This window comes from Dermacentor albipictus, chromosome 9 (assembly GCF_038994185.2).
Source record: "Dermacentor albipictus isolate Rhodes 1998 colony chromosome 9, USDA_Dalb.pri_finalv2, whole genome shotgun sequence".
In the NCBI taxonomy this organism is placed as follows: Eukaryota; Metazoa; Arthropoda; class Arachnida; order Ixodida; family Ixodidae; genus Dermacentor; species Dermacentor albipictus.
Genome location: NC_091829.1, coordinates 30,531,098 through 30,556,376, shown reverse-complemented (window position 1 = coordinate 30,556,376; position 25,279 = coordinate 30,531,098). Strand labels below are relative to the sequence as shown.

Sequence of the window (25,279 nt, the reverse complement as noted above, 5' to 3'; positions counted from 1 at the left end):
TTGTGGATACTTTAAGTTTCTCTATTATGGATGCGGTACCTTTCATGGTTAACCCAAAGCGGTTCATATACCTACAATTGACATCAGCAACACTAGGAATACTTGAGCAGTCTCCCTTTGCGAATACGGATGTAAAATATGTACTTGTTTAAAACATCGGCACATTTTTCTTCAATCGAATTACCGGTTTCATCCTGTAGTGCTAAAGTAGCCTGAGAGGAAGTCGGGGAAATGGTATGCCAGAATTTTTTGGGATTGTTAGTCATTAATGACTGTAAGTCATGTGAAAAAACTTATGCTTAGCTTTACAAACAGCACAACAATATGCAGTTTTGCAGGATCTTTGTTTTAACCAAACTGCAGGAGTGTTTCATCATTTAGCTGCTTTGAACAAGTGTTTATTCTTATTTTGTAGAGTTCACAGAGATCTATGATACCACGGTTTTGATATGTTAAGTCAGAATAAAATTAAAGGTATATGTGCATGCATTAGTATATGTGCATGCAATGATGCAGTCTCACGAATGCTATATTTCTGCATGACTTGAGTTAGGACAAAGCAGGCAATAAGTGAAGATGTTTATCAAGTAATTAGAAGAAATATGTTAGTCTCTATACTTTAACATTTAGTAATGCTTAGTGTTTTAAAATATAGTGCTGCTCATTGGAAACTGGGGAATTCGCATTTGACAAAAGCCAGCCTGTGAAACGGGCATGCAGTAACATCCGACTGTCTCTGCACTGCTGTCGCAGGTGAATGAAACTTTCGAGCCACTGAACCGACTGATGAATTTGGCTAACCGTTGGACTGTGGACGTCGCACCCAAGCTAGTACATTGGCTGAGCAACAACTCCGCAAGGTTGGAACAAGTCAAGGTCAGTGATGCATTTTATCTTTTGGTGCATTTATTTATTCAGCACTGCTGCTGAGAAGGACTTATTGGGCCTTTTTATCATTTGGATTGCTTAAATTTATTATGTATAACAGCGTTGTTATAAAAATGTTCCAAAGGCTCTATTGACTGTCTGGTGTTGAAGGGCCCCTCACCAGGCCACATAGCTAATTTCGGTTATACGCTGGAAGTTGTTACGTGCCCTCTAGGGAGTCTCTGCCATAAATATTTTTCAAATTGAGTCATTAATAGCCAAGATAGAAATATTTCAGTACTGCGAACTCATGATTTCAGGAGGCGAGGGCCACTGCCAAAAGAGACACTCTCTCCACTTGCCCCGTTTAGCCTCTGCAAACGAAATTTGTTCCCTGTGTTCTCCCATACCAGAGCTCGAGGATCACATGACGTATATGTCACGAGCCCTGCCTTCATTTCTTTCTTTATCCTAATTTTTCTGTTGCGCGGCTCACTTCCACTGACGGTGTCTTGCGCGAGCTGTCGTGTTTTTGTTTCGCACACAGAAGGATTTTGCACACTGTGCACAAGAACACCTGACTAGCGTTATAAGTCAGTGCTACACGAATACTGAGGCAGACATGGGTGTTTCATAGAGCATGATCGCGCGCTGGAACACGACAGAAAATGATGTAATTTCGTTGTCAGGACGTGTGACTGCACGATGTGGGAACAAGCAGACAAAACAGAATTGCATCTCTCTTGCTGCGGTGCGAAGTAAAACAAGAACAAATAGACATCTGGTTTATGTGTTTTATTATTTCTCTAAACTTTACTATTGAAGCAACAGATTACACAAATAACATATCTTGCCTTGAATAGTTCTCAAAGTCACGTGTCCCTACGAGCGACTTCAGTGCAGTGCAATGTATGTAGGCGTACTTGTGCAATTAATGTCGACTCTCCAGCTGGGAGCACGGCGCCCGCGAGGAGAAGGGAAAATGGCATTCGATTTAATATTTCAGCTCTTTTCCCATTGTGTAGCGATGCAATACTTAGCAGACACGATCATTAGCGCACACTGTATGCATGGCGCTTGTCAGCTCAAAATGGCCATACGTGGTGAGAGGCCCATTAAATTGACCTTGCTGCGATAGCTCAGTAGTCAATGTGTCCTGCTGATGAAAATAATGTCACGTGTTAGGTTCCCAGCCATAGTGTTTGCATTATGATAGTGTAAGTAAAAACACTCATGCACTTATTCTTAACTGTATGGTCAAGAACCCATGGTTGTCAAAACTGAAATCTAGAACTCGCTGCTATACAATCTCTCGTAGATTGCATTTCGTGTCTTTGATTTGTCAAACACCATCTGTCAATCAGTTTCGCTAAATTGGGATCTTGAAATGGCTTTGCAGTCAAATGGCTTGCAATGACTTTGACCACATATGCAGGATATGTGTGCTGAACAGTGTAGAAATGATTTTTGTTACTAAGTTAATAAGTGTACTTGTAAGTAGGCCAGTGTGTTCAATACTTTTCATTCTTGGAAAACTGACTGTGCCATTCATTCATTCATTCATTCATTCATTCATTCATTCATTCATTCATTCATTCATTCTCTGACCCTCTTTGTTTGCTTGTATCTGATTGTTTACTGCTTAGGGGTACTTAAGAGTCAGTATGGCCATCTTAATATAAATGTATTATTATATTGCTGCTGGACATTGCCTTTGTCTTCTTCATATTAATCTTCAACCCTACACCCTTACATTTTCCGGGTTAAGGCCCTCAGTTGTCTGTTGCAATTCATCCCCAGTGTTGCTGAATGGGACAATGTCATCTGCAAACCAAAAATGGTTGAGATATTTACCATTGACCCTCACACTTAAACCTTTCCAGTCTAATAGCTTGAATATTTCTTGTAAGCATGCAGTGAATAGCATTGGAGAGATAATGTCTCCTTTATTGATCCCTTTCTTGATAGGTATTTTTCCACTTTTCTTTAGGGAAATTAAGGTAGTTGTGGTGCCTTTGTAGATATTTCTGAAGATATTCACGTATGCCTCCTGTATTTTTCGATTGTGCAATACCTCCATGACTGCTGGTATCCCTACTGAATCAAATGCTTTTTCATAAACTATCAAAGCCATATAGAGAGGTTCATTGCACTCTCCAGATTTCTTAAAAAAGAATTCATGATCACCAGTCAGCCTCTAGAGTGTATGCAGGAGTACATTCATCAAGGTCAATTACTTGCCGTGGACACTGATCATGAGAAGGAAATTTACAGAAGAATAAAAATGGGTTGGAGTGCCTGTGGAAGGCATTACAAAATCCTGACTGGGAGCTTAATGCTTTCATTGAAAAGAAAAGTGTACAATCATTGCATTCTAGCTGTGCTAACATATGGGGCAGAAATTTGGAGGTTTGCGAGGAAGCCCAATAACAAGTTAAGGACTGTGCAAAGAGCGATGGAATGAAAATTGTTAGGCATGACATTAAGAGACGGGAAGACAGCGGTGTGGATCAGAGAGCAAAGGGGGATTGCCAAGATTCCAGTTGACATTAAGAGAAAAGAAATGGAGCTGGGCAGGCCAGTTAATTAGTACAGCAGGTAACCGGTGGACCATTAGAGTTACAGAATGTGTACTAAGGGAAGGAAATCGCAATCGAAGATGGTGGAAAATTAGTTGGGGCGATGAGGTTAGGAAATTTGCAGGCAGAAGTTGTAATCAGCTAGTGCAAGACAGAGATAATCGGAGATCGTTGGGAGTGGCTTTCATCCTGCAGGGGACATAAAGATAAGCTGCTGTGCTGCTGCTGTGCTGCTGCTGATGTTGCTTGTAGCTGTTATTTCCTCTCAAGCTGCACTATGTGTGATGGTGGTTTCCCGTGAACCCTTTAGAAACTGTCCACGTCTGAAGGCCTGGAGGCATTCTTCCTTGCTGGAGAAAAGGCAGAAAGTAAGGCCACCACAGAGGAACTTCCAGAGGCTGCCCGAGCTCAAAGTGTGCTTGAGTGGCTGCTCTCTGACTGGGACGGCCGCATTGAGAGAATTAACAAGGTGGCACAGGAAATGTATCACGTCTTTGAGGTGAGTCATTCAACTCTGAACCCACCATGGCTGCTCAATGACTATGGCAATGTACTGTGCTTTTTCGGGACGTTAAATTCGACGATTTAATTTGATTTGTTCAATTGTTAAGTCACCGTTGTCTCTGGATACTTTTGTTTTTCTGCAAGGAAGGCTGCCTTAAAGCATTATATAACATAACTGCTTAATTACTTATGGCATTGTAGAACAAATAGAATGTTCAATATGTTTTGCCATAATACAGATAATGTGATTCATATACAGGCCTGTGAGATTGCAGCAGCTGCATATTTTTGAATGCATGAAAAAAATCTATCTCTTTCACATTCGAACTGCTGCCAAGAGAGTTGCAAGCACGCCATCTGTCCAAGCTACTGGGGCCAAGAATTATAGTCAAATACCGCAGAAGACCGCAGAGGACAAAGGATTAAGAAAAGTGGAGATAGTTGGGAGAGACCATTGTCCTGCTGCATTCTACTTAACCCTTCTAATAGCTAATTTTTTTCGCGAAATGCAACACCCTAAGGTCGATTTTTTGTTTATTGCAGACTTAAAATCTTCAGAATGACCTATTTTGAAAAGCATCTACTGCAATTTTTTTTAGTGACCATAAAGTGACAAAAAAAAATCCATAGGTAAACATCCATTGTTTATTCATGAATACAGATGGGCTTGCATAAATACTTATAATAAGAATAAGAAAGTAAATACACTGGAATAATTGTATTCTGATTTGGCACTTGGGCAGCAGTCCGCATCGAAGGAATCGCTGCTCAGCTCACTTGAAGAAGAGCAACAGGCACGCACGTCCACAGCGTAATCGAACCAGGGCTGACAGCCCATGCAAGAAAATTTTATGGTTGTGCGCTCGTCGGAAAAACCAAATGAGTTGGAAACTTGCAGCAATGCTCCATCCCATTGGCAGCGAGGGTCAATCAGTTTTCACGTGTCTGGTGAAAAGAAACGGAGGCACGACAGCATCGCTCATATACAACAGCATCATTTTTAATACCAGCACCTGCCTGTGAACAGATGTATTCGCACCTCTGTGAGCAATAAACGAGCAAGCATTTAGCAGTGACCCTTTGAGAGATTAGAAACCAGGTAGGTATCAGTTTTTGCAAGTGAAAAAATAAAATAAAATAATAACGGAAACAGCCAACGAGACTAAACCAAAACTAACCATTGTGCATCCACCCACATGCAGATGTGGGAGCATTCGCTGACGCATCGGCTTAAACAAGCTGTGGAATTAAAACCAAGAGATTGCGGAGTGAAAACAAATTTTTTTTTTTTGTATCCGCACAGGGTGGCAGCACTTGCTGGGCAACAGTGAGTTGAAGAAGTGGCACATTTTTCAGACATGCAGACGGTGTAATAAATATGTGGCATCGGCCATTTGGGACTTGTTTGCGGCACCGTGTATATTTACGCCTTTGACACTTAAAAGGTTAAAACAGGCTGATAACGATAACAAAATTTGAGCCATTTGGCAGTATGCTTGCTCATGTTCCTTGATGAGATTTCTAGGACTGACCTGCAACATATGGGATTGATTGTGTGGTTAATTCAAAATTTCACCGTTTGTGAAATTTCACCATTGCCAGTTGCCAGCAATATATTTCACTGTCACCTGCAGCAGCGTACAGCCTGTCACCTGTCACCTGCATCAGTGATACAGCCAAACTGGTTTGCTATAAAATTAAGAGGTCTCGCTAAGCTGTCAGGTATGGATTTGATATTCAACACTGACGTGATGCGCCCTTTAAATGCAAAGGGTCTGCCACCATGTGTTCAAGTGCACGGCATTGTTTTACAGGAGAGAGAGCCTAGTCAGGCACTGAATTGCCTATTGCACCCCTCCTAAGTATGCAAACTGTCACACTTGAATAAAAAGCTTTAATTCTAATTTCGATTATACATTTGACTGGTAACATTTGAGCACTCTAGAAGGCTCTGGTGGTGTTCTTTACACCTGCTGGTTGGTTGAAACGAAATGCTTGGAACACATTTGCCTTGTTCATTCAGAGCACTCGGAGGCGATGCCACCTTTTAGTGAGAAGTGCGGCTGAGGCCTAACAGAATTCCCGTCGGGTGTCTTCTTCAGTTGCTCCGGGATCGAACAGCTAAATGTTCGGTTTTGGCAGGCTTCCTCATGCTCCAATCTTGAGGAGCTCTGCATTAGTGCAAACCCAGCCAAAGGGCAGTAGGAACATTGCTTTTAGGCAAAAGGCCGAGAGGCAGTGTCAGTTGAATTTAGTACAAGCTTTGCCTTTACCCGCCATGGTTGCTCAGTGGCTATGGTATTAGGCTGCTGAGCACGAGGTCGCGGGATCGAATCCCGGCCACGGCGGCCGCATTTTGATGGGGGTGAAATGTGAAAACACCCATGTACTTAGATTTGGTGCACGTTAAAGAACCCCAGGTGGTCGAAATTTTCGGAGTCCTCCACTATGGTGTGCCTCATAATCATAAAGTTGTTTTGGCACGTAAAACTCCATAATTTAGTTCTTAAGGTTTGCCTTGGTTACTCACTGTGTATCACAGTGTAGTTTTGTACCGCAAGGGACAGTATCCGACCATGTCATTCTGAGCTCCACCTTCCTGTTTTTTTTTTTTTTGTTCCACCCCCTCCTTCTCTGTTCTCTAGTGTTTTGAGATGGACCGGTTTGAGGGCTTCCCCTCTGAGGAGGCACTAATGCCACGTGGTTTGACGCTGATGCGAGAGAACAAGCTCTGGGCGGCACTAGTGTTTAGCGGAATGAAGAGCTCCCAGGACAATGAGGTGCTTCCGCCATTCATCCGCTACAAGATTCGCATGGATGCTCGCAAAGTGGACTCAACAAAAAAGATTGAAGACAGGTAATGGTATGATTTCCAATCGCTCTCACACCTTTAACTGTTCTGGACTCCTTCATTCGGTCGCAGTCTTTTTATTACTTCGATGGGGGCAAAATGAAAAAAAATTGTTTATACGGTGCATTGGGTGCACGTTAAAGAACCCCCTGGCAGTCAAAATTAATCAATAGTCCCACACTACAGCATGCCTCATAATCAAATCGTGGTTTTGTAACATAAAGCCCTAGGATTTTTAATCAGTTGTCATACTGTCATAGTCATGCCATCGTGGTCATGCAACCCTCGCCATTCCAGTTTTGTCATCTGGTTGTCGTCATACCGTCGTGTCGCCATTGTCGCCATATGCTCGTCATCATGCCATTGCCCTTATGCTGTCACCATCACCCTGTCATCGTTATACCAACGTCATCATTTCAGAATCATCCTCTAATTTTTGTCATGCCATCGTCATCATACAGTCTTTGTCATCATCGAAGTCATTCTTTCGTCATTTTATTGCTGTCATTTCACCATGCTCATGGGCGACCTTGGCAAGTGAGTGCGATGGTGATGCGAGCCTATACTGGAGCCAGCGTATGTTGGATGTAGCTGAAGCAAAAGAAGTGTCAGAATGACCACTACGGATTTTAAGTAAACTGGACTTCAGCAATACAGTGTATCGCTTCATTGCTTTGAATGCTAATCACGTTACTGTCAACAGTCATCGTCAGGTGGATTCTGCCGTAACTTTTTCTTCTTAAATTTTTTTAGAAAATAAAATAACATGCACAGTAGACCAGATGCCACACCGAGACCTTAACTAGGAGAATGTTACACTTTAATCTGCCAAAGTTGTGTTGTAGCTACTCTTAGCAGCCTCGCACTGTCTGAGCAAGAAATAAGACAGGTAAATCTTGCATGCTGGAAATGTAGGGGCTGAAGTCAGGTCTCAGTGAAGGTAGTCAAACTTTTCAGGTGTGTCTGAAAACCGAGCTGTATTTTTTTCTTTATTTACTCTGAATTGAAGTGTAGAATTTAGCTTGACACCAAAACACAGTTGTCACAGCTGCCTTGCTAGTTGCTTTTCTTGTCCTTTTTTCCTTTTTATGAAGAGATATCTTCAATGGTGCATCTCTAGATTGGTTGTTGTGAGCTTTCTTGGGTTAGAAATGTAAAGAATTGGACTGGTTGGTTATTCATGACTTGAAGACTACAACACACAAGAGAATGAGGATGAAGAAAAGTCTAACAGGCACCAGCACTGATACCAATACTCCCACAATTTCTTTTTCCTGAACTTGTGTGATGTTTTTCATGCTGCATCTAGAAATACAAGGAGTCCTCGCGCAGTCTGGCTTGTATCTGCCATTCAGAACAGAGGCTCTTGCATGTTCTACCGGCAGGCTGATAGGCACACTGAAACCATCAAGCAGAGATTTTTCATCAGGAAGGTGGCAGAATTTGAATTTGTTTCCATATCTACTGGCATACAAACAAAGCTGCTTCCTCTTGTCATCAAGGCCTTGTTTGCAGTTTCAGCCATTGTCTCACTTAGAGGTACCCGAAGGGCTCACAGACCTCAAATTTTAGCGAGTGCTAGTTTGACAGCTGATTTCTGGTTCCAGTGATCTGAAATTTGCTTCATGTTTTTTCTACTCACAGAATTTTTCGGCCAGGTCCACGCCGTCGCCCGACCATTGACCTCAAGTACCTGACATTTGGCTTTGCCTACTTGCAAGACCTCGTAGAACACTCCATCATAGCACTACAGACGGGATGGGAGAAGACAACGGGGGTCTACCTGCAGCAGTTTCCATACCCCTGCTACATCTTTGATCAGTGGGTTGGCTTATCATTCGTTCTCTCTTGGGGGTGTTTCTTTCGGCAACTGCAGCTCACCACTTCACTGTTCTGCTTGTGTTTATGCTTACAGTACTGCACTCTCATTCAAGATTTTGTGGAGGTATTACTATCTGAAGCCAAGGAAAGAAAAGTGCTGTCAAATATGGCAGAGAACCAGTTGAGGGGATGAGATTAGAAAATTTGCAGGCATAGAGTGGTGTAAGGCAGCACCAGACAAGGGTAATTGAAGATCATAAATGATGATGATAATTATGTTGATGATGATTGGGCCATCCACTACAAACAGCTTTCAATCGGTCATAATTAGAACTTTTCTAATGACCAGCTAACCTTAAGCCCTTTCTAGTGGTATTTCTAATTGGTCATATTTAACTCTCTATGTAGGATAAGTCACTGACTCTGCTAGCCTGCATTAAGCCTGTGTAAAAACTTTCAGCATGGCTTGTACTTACTGCAGTGTAAAAAAACACTTGTGTTCCATGCATTGGGGGCACGTTAATGATCACCTGGTGGTCAAAATCTGGAGTCCCGCACTACTGTATGCCTCATAATGAAATTTTGGTTTTGGCACATAATAGCCCGAAATTAATTTCATACTGCAGTGTACTGGCCAGCTACAAACAGTACTTTGTTAACAGTACTGTGCCCATGGCTTAAAGTGTTTGTTGTTGTAATGCTTACCTACCCTTCATGTTTCATTTCATTTCACAACACTCTGTCATTCCGATTTAAAAATGGGAAGCTTTCGAATTTTCCAACTCTTTCTGCTGGTCATGAAGCTGACAGTATTGCTGAAGGAATAATAGCGTCATGTCTTCATGCTCATCGAGCCTTAATTTTAGAACAGATCAGGAAACACACCTGCCCATGGTCGTGTTTTAGAGAAACACCTAGTCACAGACTTCTGTGCATTACAAAGGCAGGACTAACTTGCATGTAGTACAAACCTGACCAACTTAATTGCCACTGCATTAAGAATGCATGATAGAATGTAACACCACATTTCTTATTCAGCTACTTAGGTACATTGAATCCCATTTCAGACTTCTCATACACATTATTTTTTCTTCACTGCACTTAGTCACAAATGATCTAAGCACTGCATTTTAACATATATGTTGTACAGTGAATGACAAAGGATGTGCAGTGTTTAAACTGTATCAGCAAGTCTAGTCTAAAACCAGTTAACATGCTCTTTACTGTTGAAAAGCTAACAGCTGCAAACTGCATCCCCAAAAGCCCTCGCATGCAGGATATACAGTGCAGTACATCGTTAAAGGAACACCTAGCTAGCATTCCACCATTGTTGCAACTGAGGCATGACATCAACAGCAGATTACATGGAGGTTGGAAGACTATTCTTATGTATAGATGTCTACCTGAAATGTCATATCAGCCACTTTTTCTACTCGTATCACATATTATCCATTTATCAGCTGAAATGAAGAACATTGCAGTTATGCTGACTTTGTTACCAGTTGATTGTTCTGCTTGAGAGTGATCCACACTGTACGCTCAACTTGATTGTATTTGTTTGCATTTATGCATATTGTGTAATCAGTGCTCTGTTTCTGCAGTCTTGAAGTTCTTAATGTCCAGGTGTGTAAATGCTGTTTGTGTGCCTTTATCGTATCTGTCTGCTCCGAACGCAGGTTCATAGTGACAATAGCAGAGTCCTTCCCCATGTTCATGGTGCTGTCGTGGGTGTACTCATTCGCAATGCTCATCAAGAGCATTGTCCGGGAAAAGGAGCTGCGCCTCAAGGAGGTCATGCGTGTTATGGGCCTGGGAAGTGGAGTCCTCTGGCTCTCCTGGTTCATCGACGCATTTGGCTTCATGCTTATCTCTTCAGTTCTCCTCACCTGCATTCTCAAGGCATGTTGTTCCTGTACTGTTGCTTGGTATTCCTTCCTTACAAAGCACTCGATCACTTGCAACTTGTAACAAAACTCTGAACTGAGAATTGCAATGTGAATTTTGAGTTTTGTGGTGTTCCTAACTGCCACTGGTTGGAGTTGGTAACCTTGTTATGGAAAGCTCTAGTACAGTGACACAGTATTTTGCTGGGCTAGTTAGTGCATATTGACTGGTTGATCAGCATTATGTAATGTAACATAACTAATCTCTAGTTCCTTGCACTTAGTAATCTGAATTACTTCTTGATCAGAAGTATAAAGACTGCTTAAAACAAGAACATGGAAGGAACAAGGTCTATATGAACGAACCATTTGCAATTGTTGTGTGTTGAATGAAAAAAAAAGACAAAGAAACAACCAACGGCAAAGCAACTGAGGCTTTGATGAGCAGGTGACAAAGGTGTGTGTGCATGGCAGATGGCCCGCTGCTGCTTTGTTCCAAGTTCACACTTTCCTAACTTCACATTTGCATTGCGTTCTCATTTTAAGTACTGTCTCTGCAGAACAGCTACCTACAAACGCCCTGTGTGTTGCAATTTGTATTGCACTGTATCGAAGTTTCATTGCAACAATGTAAAGTTCTTGCACTGCATTCAGTGCACTCAGAAGCTGAAGACACTGTTGATTTAGATGTGAAACCTTGGCTTAGCAATTAAGTTTGCATCTTTCATCAGCCTCCAAGCTGAACTTGTTAGCAAAAATGACTTCCATTTGTACTCATGATGTACTGATGTTGACTGAATGCCTTTGAATGTCGTGTTGTACAGTTTGGCCAGGTGCTGGACCATTCAGACCCGGTGGTAATCTTTGTGTTCCTGGCCTGCTTCGGGGCGTCCATCGTGTGCAAGGCTTTTCTCGTGGCTGCCCTGTTCTCACGGGCCAACATTGCGGCTGCAGCTGGCGGAATCCTCTTCTTCACCTGCTACCTGCCCTACCCATTTGTCAAGCTCTGGAAGGACCGCCTCAGTGTTCACCAAAAGAGTGCTGTTGTAAGTGTCTGTCTGTCACACTGTTTGACTCTTTGCTTGAAGTGAGGCCAGGGAACAACCTTCAGGTATCATTGCTCAGCCATTGCAGCTTTTGGCCCTTGCAACTTTTGGCCCTTGCAACTTTCAGTCGCTGGGATTTTCAGTCACTGTCTGTGGCTTTTGGTCGTTGCGACTATTGGTCGTTGTAACATTCAGACATTGCAAATTTTGATCATTGCAACTTCAAGTTATTGCAGCTTTGAGTCATTATCATGAGATATTATGCTGTGCAGTTAACCTATTCATCACCAAGTTTTGTCATATCACTGACTGTGGTAATTAGAACCTGGTGGTGACTGTGGTACTAAACCTGGTGAATGGCCAACCTAAAACAAGACAAGAAAGAAAGCATCTTTTGGATCACTTCTGTGTAACATAAACGCCAATTTTTGTTAATGTAATTATGCTTCTTACCTTGGACGACAGCAGTGTCCGTCTTTGTTCTAGCATATGTAGTGCATAACATGTGCATTCCTGGCTTTCCACATCGATTTGTTCGTTATTGAAGCCTAACATGTGCCAAAAGTATTTCTAAATGACAACATGACCCACATGTACTGTCTTGCATCTCGCAGAGCTTGGTGCCTAACGTGGCCTTTGGCCTCGGCTGCAGCTACTTTGCTCACTTTGAGGAGGAGGGAGTTGGCGTGCATTGGCACAACCTGCTCCGGGGAGGCCTACCTCCGGACACCTTCTCCATTGCTCACGTCATGGGCCTGTTGCTGCTCGACGCCGTGCTCTACTTTGTGCTCGCGTGGTACATCGAAGCTGTCTTTCCTGGTGAGCACACAATGATGATAGATCCACACTGTTCTCAGGCCATGGATTAGACTAGAAATGAACCTGCTTTATAAGAACTAAAAAAAATAAAAATAATGTAACAAAACAGAGTCAGCAGCCTAGAGTCAATTCCTGCTCACTGTGAAGTAGGCATGCTTTTATGAAACTCAGAATGATGCTTTCTATGTTGTCTTTAGACGGGGTTGAAGCCTAATTTGTCTGTTGTTATAGTTCATTTAGACCAATGAGCTTCAACCCAGATTTAATTTTGTGGAACACTAGAGGTCTTGAGAAATTTGGGAGTTGAGGATAGTTAATGAGTTGACCAACTGTAGTGTTGCTCCTCTCATTAAGTATCCACACCGCATGGGATGTACTTAGGGCTGTATTTTGACAGTGCTGGTTACATAGGCAACAAACTCTCTGATCAACTGCCTTGTTTTGGTGAGTTTGTTCAGTTCACTGTGTCGCTTGATGCGCGCAGCACGTTACAAGCAGCAGGTATTCGATAGCACGATGTCACTCCGACGTCACTGGGGCCTTGGAACTGTGCTTTGATGGACTTCGTTGCAACTTCTTAAGCCAAGGGTTCACGAAGGCAGTCCGAGGAGCCTGTCACGCTCGTGCTTACCCAAAGTGCTAGCTTGAAGTTTTGCTCTTTGCTAATCTGCAGGGCAATATGGAGTGCCAAAGCCATGGTACTTCTTTGTCACCAAGTCCTATTGGTGTGGTGGCTCACATTGCGACAGTCCAAGAAAGTCAGCATGGGAGTCGTGCAATGGAACGGCTAGCTTGAATGGTTAGTCGCTTCCATCATTTGTTCATTTACGCATTACTAGAAGGCAACAGTATGGATTAGAAAGCAAATATGCCTTGCATACTCAACCCGGCTTACTCGGTTGTCTGCTATGCTGCTGTTGCCTGCTACTTGCTGCGTGGCCACCAAGTCCTACTGGTAGCTGCACGATGTAGCAGCATAACTGACGACTGAGCGAGTTGGAGTGGGTGCCGAAGTGTTGTGCCGTTCTGCTTCCATGTGACCATTTTCTGTGTCATGATGTCATGACACATACACCTCCTTGAGAAATTAAACTGATACTAGTTCATAAAAAACGCTGTCGTAGTATAAATCATTTAAGGCTTTTCAGTATTTTTTCTAGCGTTTTGAGGTCGGGGACTTTAAAGCAAAATACGGAAAGCCAGAAATTTAATGTCAATACTCCTTTAAAAGGAAGAAAGTAAGTTGGGCACAGATAACATAATGTATAGAGCAGATAACTGGTGGTTTATTAGAGTAATATAGAAGTGGTGCCAGTAGAGGGAAGTGCAGATGAGAGCAGCAGAGTATAAGGTAGAGTGATGAGATTAGACCAGATTAGAAAAAAAATATTTGCGGGCATGTCATGGAGTCGGTTGACTGAGGACAACAGTGCTGCATCTGAGCATTATATTAAACATTGTTTGTTGGTGATTTATTGCCACCTCACTCGACGAAACACACTAATGAGAAACTTTAAATCAGTTGAGATTGATAAAGTATCATTTAAAAGCTTTGCTTTCATTAATCTTGCACTAAAAAGTTGATTACTAGAAGAGAGAATGAAGACCAGGCTTCCGTTTTTAAAGTTTCGTGCTAGGACCTTACCGTCAGTATTTCAGAGGGACATCATGGATTTCAAAGTATATATTTCTAAGTATTTGAGCCATTGCAGCACTGTATAAGATCTTTAAGCTTGCTAAGTTCAACCTTTGGCTCCTTTGAAATATAATACAGTAGACTACCATTAATTTGACTTCAGTTCGATTTTCCGGTTAATTCGATCCCGATCAAAGGTACCAATATAAAGCAATGCATTTATACGGACCAAAACTTTTGTTATTTCATTCCTAAAATTGGCCTTCGCCAGATAATTCGAACTTGGCCAGTCAGTACGCCCATGCCTGGCCCCTATGGTGACCCCATTAGCAACCCCTTTAGTGGCAGCATCTGTCTTGGCAGAGCTTAGGGCACAGTAAATGCATTGAACACACATCAAAAATCTCTCGTCGGAATGACTGTTTTCGGCCTGCCCTGCAAAGATTTTCAAGCAATCACGGTAGCTCACAGTGTTTGATTACGATATATATACGATTCTAAGGCTCGCCATTTGTTTATCTCAAGAAAATATAACCAAAAACTGCGTTCGCGGCGTTTGTATGCTTCGCCGCATAACACAACTGTTTGGAAGAGAAGCTAACTTCAAATAACCGTGCGGCGATGCTGACTTTAGAAAACAACTGCGCGGCTAGTCTCTTTAGGGCAGGCCGGACATCGTTTTTTGCATTTCTGAGGTCACCTTCAGGTGTCTGAGCACGCTTCATTCTTGCAGAGAGAAGCACTTTGCAAAGTCTGAGATGTCATGTGTGCTCACTAGGGTGCCCTTCCCGCAGGGCTAGGTATCGCCACGCAGCATGACTTTAGGAAACCGGCCACTATTGCACAACGTATTGCCCATTTTTTTTGGGGGGGGGGAAGGCTAAAAAGAAAAGAAAAATCGGGTACGCATTAGGTTTACACTTTGTTTAGGATCTTCAGTGCCATTTCTATATTAATTTATACTTTGGACACATGGAATTTGTGGGTGTGTTAGAATCAAGCAAATAATGCGAAATGAATCAGCGGTGCATTTTCACATTTTTTCTGCATCTTGTTTAACTCGTCGCGTCAGTAATTCAGTCAACTTTGTTGCTCCTGTCATTAACCCTTTGAGATGTCACTTTATGTCGTTGGTTGCAGACTTACTTTCACCACATTTCTTACATCTTCAGAATCATAGAAAGCATACAGCTGCTGAAAAGATCAAGAATTTTCAATTGTTGAGCGAGTTTTGTTAAGTTTACAGATTGTGGACTCCACGCAAAAACTCACTACAGGAACATAAAACTATTTGAACATAAACTATCTTGTGTTTTGAAAAGCACTTATCCAGCCTCCTGAAAGTTATGTCTGGTGCTTGGCATTGTGAAAAACAATAATAACCTACTTGTGTCCAGGGCATGTAGGCATTATACAGTGTTTCTTCTTTTACTCCAAGCACTTCTTTTAAAAGAAGCTAATGAACTTTACACTAATCACATCAATACAGATGAATTATCTGCCCAGGCAGACATGATTTGCAAAAGTATAAATAAATAAACATAAAGCAATCCTTTCACTAATCGTACTAATTGCAATAAATAATTGTTTGTTATAAACTTTATATAGTGTATGTTTATAGGGAAAAGTTGGAAGGAATCGTCATAAAAGTCTAATTCTGTTTTACCACATTTAAAGATGGCCATGTAGGCCAAAATAACAGGTGACAAATTATTCTTTCAATTTATCGCAACACCGCAAAGTGGGGCTCGCTGTCCAACCCCTCGGTGACCTAAAAGGGTGCCATAAAATGAAGCTGGTGTCGCATTTCCCTCTTCCCACGACTTGATGTTGGTTGGCACTTTGGGCAGCTCCTAATCCAACACCTAGTCACTTCAGCATCAGGGGTGAAATGGAACCGCTTTATCACGCGCTATGGCAAAGCGTCATTTTAAGCTTGCCAACTACATCACAGAGGGCTTATACCAGAAGCCGTGCTTCGCAATTCCACGTCCGTAATCAGGTAAACTGAACGAACAATTTGATGGCAGGTATCTTGATCTACATGGCCATTTTATGTAGAAACATGAAACTAGACTTTTATAATGATTCCCTCCAACTTTCTGTTATAAATGTGTTCCAAAAAGTTTATGGCTAAAAATTTGATCAGTGTAGCTTATTTAACTAGTGAATTAATTTCTTGCGAATGATATCCACCTGGACAGATAATTTGACTGTAGTGGTCTGAACCAGGTAAATTTCAAAGGCTGTTTTTGAAGAAGTGTTGAAAAAAAGAAAGAAAAAAAAACATTTTTTGCTCTAGAAATGGATGGATGGATAAATAAATGGGCCTTTCCTCCTTTCATCAATTGCATGCGACATCAGTGAAGACAGAAGACATGGAGGAAGAGCCACGTAACCTGCCACTTGGAGTGCTTATCCGCAAGTTGACCAAGGTGTACGCCGGTGCAGATCGGGCGGCTGTTAATGAGCTCAGCCTCAACTTCTACGAGGGTCAGATCACTTCATTCCTTGGCCACAACGGGGCTGGCAAGACGACCACTATGTGAGTGCACCGATCATCACTCACTTTGGAGTCTTGTCATTTGCTTTCCTTTTGTAAACTGTGCCACTAAATGTTTTGTGCCTTCTTTCTGGTATGTGGTGGAATTGATGGTGTGATAGCCGACAGTTGAGCTCATTGGCTTACTATACTACATGCATTAACTATTATTGAGAGGCAGTAAACATCTATGGTTGAAAATCAGTAACTGGGCAACAAGACCCCGAAATACCTGAAGGGTTGGTGTAGAACACCAACAAACCAGATACAGTGAGTGCATTGCATCGCATGCGTAGTGACACATTGTTCTTAATTCTGGGCACACACGCAGACATGCCCTGGTTCAGAACAATAAACTTTACACTCTTGCATTTTCAAGCAATGCAATTCACAAGAGCAATGCCTAAGTGTGCTTTGCGTTAGTTTTTTACACAGTGCAACTAGCCACTGCACTGTCGCATGACATGCAGATGGCACAAAAAAAATCGGAGTATAGTCTGCACTCTGAATGCCGATGTTTCAGAAGTGCACTTGAAGCAGGAGCATGCGTAACTGAAAGATTAATTAACAATAGTTCACCTTAAGCTGCCTAGGCTAATATGATTGTTACAGCTTGAATTAGTGTTCCTAATTTTTTTCTCGCTCCTTTTCAGCTCTATCCTAACAGGCCTGTACCCTCCGACACAGGGCACGGCTCAGATCTATGGAAAGGACATCAGAACTGAGATGGACATCATCCGTCGAAGCCTTGGCACCTGTCCCCAATACAATGTCCTTTTTGACAAGTAATTCCATGTTTTTTTTGCCTGTCATTTTCATAATTGAGGCACTGCAAAATGGGAAAGGAACAACACTTTGAACAACAAAATAATTTCCTTCATATCTGCATTTGCAAATATCTGAAAACACTTTTCTTAAAATGCACATATTGCTTTACATATAAGGTAACTGCTTTTTGTTGTCTTTTGTCCTTGCCAAACACTGTGGAGGTCACGTGACACCACATATTTTGTCATGTGGTGTGACATTGAAGAGTGCCGTGATTTCACCTCTCACTTTACTTAAAAGATTGTTCGTGTCCCGTTTGCTCAGAACAGTAATTCACAGCATTCTTGTTCCTAGATATAGCTCTCTGCCCTGTACTGTAGCGTTTGTTTAAAGCTTCGTTTGAGTTAATAGATTTCTTATATCAAAATGAAGCTGCAGTGCTTGAAGTAAAGCTATTCCATTGCTTGCATTTTTGTTTGAAGGTTTCGTTAAGAACAAATGCAGAGTCGCTAATTTATCATGCAGACAGCAACAACAACGATTGTTATGTTTCTCTTTATCACAGCTTGACAGTTGCTGAGCACCTCTGGTTCTATTCTCGACTCAAAGGCCTTACTGCGGATGCAGTTGAATCTGAAGTTGACTCGTTTGTGCGCGAATTAACCCTGGTCCACAAGAGGGATGAATACTCATGTAACCTCTCAGGTGAGCCACTTGCAACCAACTAAATGAAATATCATGTCGCCAGTCAAGGAATATAATTTATAGTTTCTCATAGCTTATTGAGACAGCAGTTAAAAGCTCTAAACAGTGATTGTGGTGTCCATCCTTTTCATTACGCCATCGTCATTGAGACAACTCATTCAAATGTCTCTTTGTTGAATGGAAAACTTGCCGTCACCAAGAGCGTCTTATTGAAGTGGTTATTTGCTCTCTACATATAGGACACACCCATATAATGTATAACTATTTATTGGGAAACGAGTGACCACCTATATGCAATGAATCCCAAGAACACACATTTTAATTACATGCCGTGCTGTTGAAACAAGAAGATAAAAATAGTTTCGTGAATTATACTGATTGCACGTCTTTATCCTCCACTTTATCTTTAGGAGATGTTTCGCATGTGCCCTTACAGATGTTCTCAAGTTTTTAGACAACACTGGCACTTAAAAAGAAATTTTAGAGTAACAAAATTATGGTTTCTTTGATTTCTCATTGATCTTTACCATCCTGTGGTTTGCACAGCATAGCCTTAGTTGAGCTTGCACCATTAAACTCGAATTAACAAACAAACAAGCAAATGAACAAGCATCTTATGAGTCGCAGCTTTACTGTCACCATACGGTGAAGAAAAACTTTGCCTACTACCTGTGGGGATTGAACTTGCGCCACTGTGGCGACATGCACTTGGAAGCCAAACATGCCAACTGGTATTACTAAGCTGTCATGTGACAGTCATGCTTAGCCATTCGTTGCGGAGTTTTGTGTGTTGCGCAGACTCTGGAAATAGGGGCATCTGTGCATGTATGTATTTCAGTGGTGACAGCAGGCAATACGGTACTGGATAAAGGCTATGTTGTGCATTCCACAAAGAAGTTGTCCTTCACAAGATGGCAGCGTTTACTATGAGAGCGTTTACTACAGCGTTTACTACATGCAGCTGTTGCAGTAAATGAGGTCAGCGCCAAAGGAGTCATTGAAGCCTAATGGTTTTTTTCTTCTTTGTTTCCTTACTTTACGAAAATGTTTAGGTGGTATGCAGCGCAAGCTCTCTGTAGCCATTGCATTTGTTGGGGGCAGCCGCACGGTAATACTGGATGAGCCGACAGCCGGCGTGGATCCTTATGCACGGCGAGCGATCTGGGACCTCATGCTAAAGTACAAGCAAGGTAGGACACCTTGAATTCTTTAAACATTGTTGAAACATATTCCAGTGCTCTGCATACTCTAAAATGTTTTTATATATTACAACAAAAGAGGGGTGCGGGGTATAACTAAGCTGGACTGTTCAACATGTATTGCATGTTAGTAGAGCACACTTGCAAGTTGAAATTAAATGGTTTGTTTCAATCATAACATGCATACTTATCGATGTGTGTTCATTGATGTGAGCAGCTAATATTCAAATTTGTTACACCTAATAAATGTATGCAGGAGCTAGTTACACATCAATACTGATGAATCAATAACAACTGATGAAGTAAAAGTTGGCACTTTATTCTATCCTTTCGAGCTTCATTGCAGCCTGCTATAGTATCTTTGGTTTCCATAGAAAACTAGATAGAAAAAAGGTACTGGTTGTTTAAAGTTACGACATGACGGATATTTGTTTCTTGACTTGAGTAATGCCAAGTCCTAAAATTGCACACTGCAGCCTTTTGTGCTCAAAAGGCGTTCTTTGTTTGGTCATAAGATCAAGAAATATCTACTAAAGATGCACCTGTGCGACATTGAACCCTGTCCAACTGTTGACTGTGAGTTTCTGATAATATTATTGTTGGCAAGAGTATCATGGTCATTCCTCATCATATAGGTTGTACACATAGAATATTCATCTGTGTCTATATTTTGCACTAGCTGCATTTGCCTATAAGAATAACCTATAAGCAGTTCAACCAATCATGCATGCTACCATATTGCTCTGCGTCTGATATATTGTTACTGCATAAGTCTATCCTTCTCTGACCCTCTCTCTGGAAAGTGTTAAAGAAAGCTTCAACTTGCCAGGTTACTCCATAGCTGTAGCGTAGAAAATAGTGTAGTGAAAAGCCCAAAAGGCAGTCACAGCATCAGGCATATCTTGCATCTAGCTTCTCACATTTGCCTTGTTGGAATTGTTTACAGTCATAAAATGTGTATCCTAAAAGCAAAACTTACTTGTGCAGTAACTGTTCAACAACTGATTTTCATTCCTCAGCCAGAGTCCTTATGAGAACAAGCTCACAAAGTTCAAACAAACAATGTAGCTATTAAAGACTATAGTCAATTACTATAGTCAAATAACTTTAGTCAAAGGCTACATTTGGAGGTTTGCACACTTTCAGGTCGCACAGTCATCATGACAACGCATCACATGGACGAAGCTGACCTGCTGGGTGACCGGATCGCAGTCATCAACGAGGGTCGCCTACGTTGCTGCGGGTCGTCATTGTTTCTAAAGACTCGATTCGGTAGTGGCTACTACCTGACCCTTGTGCGCCCATCGCAACGAGCCAAGTCACTCAAGAGCAGGCCATCTCCCACGGTGCCCGCTTCCAAGGATGCGGTAAGCAAGCTTTACACTGTCTTGTTCACTTTCAGCCTGCATCAATAAAATATATTTTTGAATCGGCAGACTTCAGTGATTTTCCAGCTTCGAACTCTTCTATTATGACAGCAGCAGGTTCTCATAAACAAACCCTGCTGTCTCGTCGTGAAAAACAACTTTTTTTTTCTTTTCCTGCTGCACTCAACATTGTTCTCGTCTGCTACACTATTGCCCCCTTGTCGCTCTCAAATTACATGCACAGATCCCATCATTCTCAGAATCTTAGAACAACTGAAAGCTGAGCAAGTTGGCAGGGATTGATGTTGATGAAAGCCAGGTGGGCAAACACAAGCACAAGTGGGAACAAACGGCATTCCCGGTGTCCTTTTCGTTTCCACTTGTGTTCTCTGCATTTGAACGCCTGCATTTTAGTAACACGATTCAGAGTCTTTGTGGCCAGCAAACACCAGCACAAATAACTGAGTGTGAATGTTGCATGAAAGCACAGTGTTTAGCAAGCCCGGCTTCAAACTGCACATTGACACAGCTCTGGGCACTGACGTAGACACTGATGTACACTGCAGAGATCACGGAACGATTAAAATAATGGCAACATTATAACTAAATTTCAGATTAGAATGAAGTTTTGCAGGATTATAGGAAAGGTCACTTATCATGGGGGGGGGGGGGGGAGGGGAGGAATTTTCCAAGTCTATAGGCCAGTTGGGAAATGTACAAGAAATGAACAAATTAGCAGAGCACTGTGGGGCTCGCTAGAGCACCTTGCAAAAGAGTGTAGTTTGTTAAAGAGCTATTGTTACAGGCAGGGGCAACCAAGATCTTCTCCCGAAACATTGCACAGGCATAGTTGAGACCCTCTGCAAGCTGATAGGGGCATTGCAAATTCCTTTGCAAAGTTGGAAATATTTAATCAAGGAATTTTATGCTGTACGTTTGGCAGGGGTGGTGGAGAAAAATTAACATGAGCAGTGCAGGTTGCGTCAAGGAAGTCGTGGACACATGGCTTGATGCATCAAAGCGAAATTATTTCCTTTTGTGGAATAGTGGGACAGCTTTTGCTGGCTGTTGGTCAGTAATTCTGCAAAATTGAATGATTCCACTAAATTTATTTGAACTGCATTTCATGAATAAATAATTGCCTGTAGTTCTCTTTATGTGCGTATTTATTTGCTTAAATTATGATTTTGTTAACATTGCTACACATTTAAAATCTGTCACTTTTGAGATGCTCACATATATACTACGTATAAAGTACCCCTGCTATTTACATGCTGTTTGGCTGTTCAATTTATTGCACTCATGTTGTTTTGCCTGGTTTTGTTTCAGGTACAGAACCAGACTGATGGAGCGAACAGTGATTCATCACAAAACGTCACCCCATCATCGCTTATATCACCATCATCTGGTAACTCCCACGATGAGTCCAGCATGAACTCCCTTGGTTTTTAATTTTGCTCAGCCTTTTTTTGGTGCTTTTGAGAACAGTGACATAGTTGACATCAGTCAAACTCAGGGGATAGCAAAGTGGAGACGATTCTTTTCTAAATATTAAAAAAAAAAAATTATCAGATGGCCAGGTATAATAAGCTTGTTGAACTGTGAAGCTTGTGAAGTTGAAAATTTTCAGATTGTAATGATTGCAACTGGGCTATTGTGCCAGCTTTTTGTTGTTATCAAGAAGTAAAGTCATTGGTTTAGGGATGAGTGGGCTTGCTACCTATGAAACATTTGAACCAAATTTTGCCATTTGCCGTAACTAGTTTTTTTTAGTTTCTTATACAAAAAACTTAAACAGAGGCCTTGGCCTTTGCCACTTTGTAATTAGCTGGAAGTATTCTGGTGTCGTATTGTGGAACACAATGGTCTACGCACGATAAGAACAGAGGAAAGAACTCTGTGACGCTGCGTCCCTCATTTTCAGATTGTTTGCTCATAAAGAAAAGTGTGCATCGTGGTTCCCGTTTGTGTCACCATGTCTTGTCGAGGATATCTTTATATGAAGTTTGCATGTGTATTCCTAGAGAGCCTATTCAGAACAGCTTTTTCTTTCTTGGGAGTCTGAGCACAACTAGGGAACCACAGACGCAGTGCACACCTAGTTGGGACGATATTGAAACAAAAATTTAGAATTAGAGAAGAGAAGTTTTGAGTTCTTTTTTCCTTTTAATCCCGAAAGAAACTTGGGAGCTTGGGAGGTTAAACCAAGGTGAGCTGAGCTCATTTTTACTGTAATCAGTACAACACATCATAATGAGTAGGATCATATTTACAGGAAACAGTGCATAGGATGTGACAACCAAGAGCATATATGCACACTGCGTACTGACTTTCAACTACCTATGTTTACTTGAAGTTCACACTAAACATTTGAATACCAACTATGTTTATTCGAACCACTGACTAACCATAAACTTCCAATTGCAATTATTGAAAAAATGCTCATTTAAATAAACAGAAGTCAGCACTCAGTGTTTTTGTACGCTCTTCACTCAGCATGATCGTTGGTGCTGTTTCTGGTAAATATGATGCACAGACAACTAGCACAGATTTGTACGTTAATGTGTAGGACTTACACATGGTACTGACAAGTAGATTGTTAGACGGTTTACTTCTCATGTCTGGTTAAGCAAAGTCAAATTGTGTTTTTTTCTTATCCTCCTCTCTCTCTCTCGCTTTCTGGACTGTCGCAGCCGAGACACTGGACAAACTAATCCGGAGACACATCCCCAAGGCAGAGCTTGCCACAGACATGGGCGCTGATTTGTCGTACCGACTTCCAGCAAGTCCAGAAACATACTCATCCTTCGTGTTCCTGTGCAAGGACCTTGATGCCAACTTGACAGAACTTGGCATTACCAGTTATGGAATCTCTGACACCACGCTTGAGGAGGTGAGATGTCCTTTTCTTTGCCTGCAGAATGGAGCTGTGGTGCCAGCTTTATTGTTTTCTTTTTCGCTTTGACATTTTAGAGAAATGCGTGCCTTTCCAATTTACTGGATCTAACAACTTCTATGCCTTTACATTCGTATTTTTCTTGTGGTAAAATGCATCCTTTTGACAAGGAGCCACAGAAAGAAACACGCGAAGAGTGGAGGTTATATTTGATTTACATCAGACTTCCTTGAACAGAAACTCTAAACAATCTGGAAATGTTATTGTTGTCCCTAGATTCTGTGCGCTTCTGCTAAATCTGAAATTTTGATAAGATTGACAGACTTCCTAGGCATTCTTATGTTCCTTTTAAAGGGAGCAGACTTCATTAGTCATATTATGCCAGTTACGGCTTTCCTTAGTTTCAGAACTTCAAGACACTATACAGAATTTATAGCAATGATATGATGCAGTTACATAGAGCATAAAATTCAGATGAGGGTCACACTGCATTAAGTGATGGATGGGTTTAATGCATAGTTTAGAAGTAAAAACTCTTGTGCATCCACGAATGTGAAATGCGTAAGCAACCTGAATATAACTTGTGGCTCATGTGAAGTTCCCTCTGCATGAACACTTTTTATTTTCTCTAAGCTGTCGCATGTGACTACACTGTGCAAGAAAAAGTCCTCATAGAATGTGCACGTGGGTGCATTTGAATAGAAGAATAATTTATGTGTGCAGACCGTTTGTGATGCCTGCATTACTCAAATTTTCTTCTCAAATTTTCAAATCTGAAATAAAGGTTTTCCTACGGGTGACACAAGGTGGTCCCAACATCAGAAGCCAAGCAAACAATGAAGGTATGTGCTTTTTCACTTCAGGCACTGTTTTGCCTAGGACTATCTGCTGCTCCTGTTTCATGACAACAGGCAACCTATGGCATTAGTTCAGATTATGGTGCAGTCTGTCAGTGCTTTAGAAGTTGTCTTTATCTGGGATATCTGGGATTAGTTTTGTTGCATTGAATGCTTCACAGATAATACATTCTCGCTGGCCAATTAAGTGGACTGGATTGCACTCTCTTGTTATGGGATAATTACCTGGCAGCCCATCTTGACCAGTCTCTGCTTGGAGAACCCTAAAAACCACTGTTACAGTTTTTGGGAGCATCTAGATTGTGTGAGAGGCTCTGCTAGTCGCCACGCGCCTTCTGACATTTTTGTTTTCACAGATATTTTTTTTTCTTTCCTGTTTCCATCACTTCGTCTTTCCATCATCCTCTTATCCCAGTAGAGGTTAGCCTTACTTACGATAAGAGAAAGCATTATTCTTATCTTGATGTTGGGGACGCTGGCAAAAATCAATGTAAGAGGCTTGACAGAGTGTCTGCGCCCTTCCCATCGCTTCCTTGGCTTACTCTACAAATGACATCAAATGACATTCACCATAACTGTGTGTTACCTGACTATGACTGTTATCATTTAATGCCATTCAAACTGAAAAATTGATGCTTGCTGTGAGCCCTTCATGCAGTTAACCGCAGTAGTAACTTCATATCAGGTGATCTTTACAACCCTGGGCCTGAGTCTGTGGATGGACCGCCAAAGACCAGACTCCAGAAGACCTTGGACGCCTTATGTCTGTGGTGTTTGTCCCTGAGAACTTCAGCAAAGACCATCAGACCAGATCCTGAAGATGCAGGTACGTTCTGCATGCCTTGTTTTTGTGCTTATTGTAGTAATGTTTAGCTTTTGTGCAGTTTTTGTGTTTAGTGTTCCAGTGTTAAGTACAGTGACTGTGCTTGCAGGTCTTTA

General features: G+C 41.7%; 1 protein-coding gene across 2 annotated transcripts in view; it reads left to right on the top strand.

Moving 5' to 3' along the window:
- Positions 1–25,279, top strand: part of LOC135912749 (phospholipid-transporting ATPase ABCA1-like) — a 135,773-nt gene that overhangs the window by 72,540 nt on the left and 37,954 nt on the right. For both annotated transcript variants that reach the window (XM_065445282.1, XM_065445283.1), the window contains 17 exons: positions 754–876; positions 3,757–3,945; positions 6,596–6,807; positions 8,446–8,622; positions 10,299–10,521; positions 11,330–11,551; positions 12,166–12,370; positions 13,044–13,169; positions 16,371–16,551; positions 17,202–17,333; positions 17,882–18,021; positions 19,074–19,211; positions 20,367–20,587; positions 21,917–21,995; positions 23,281–23,480; positions 24,268–24,325; positions 25,026–25,166. In XM_065445282.1, the coding sequence (XP_065301354.1) occupies positions 754–876; positions 3,757–3,945; positions 6,596–6,807; positions 8,446–8,622; positions 10,299–10,521; positions 11,330–11,551; positions 12,166–12,370; positions 13,044–13,169; positions 16,371–16,551; positions 17,202–17,333; positions 17,882–18,021; positions 19,074–19,211; positions 20,367–20,587; positions 21,917–21,995; positions 23,281–23,480; positions 24,268–24,325; positions 25,026–25,166 (2,767 nt within the window). The remainder of the gene's footprint in view (positions 1–753; positions 877–3,756; positions 3,946–6,595; positions 6,808–8,445; positions 8,623–10,298; positions 10,522–11,329; positions 11,552–12,165; positions 12,371–13,043; positions 13,170–16,370; positions 16,552–17,201; positions 17,334–17,881; positions 18,022–19,073; positions 19,212–20,366; positions 20,588–21,916; positions 21,996–23,280; positions 23,481–24,267; positions 24,326–25,025; positions 25,167–25,279) is intronic.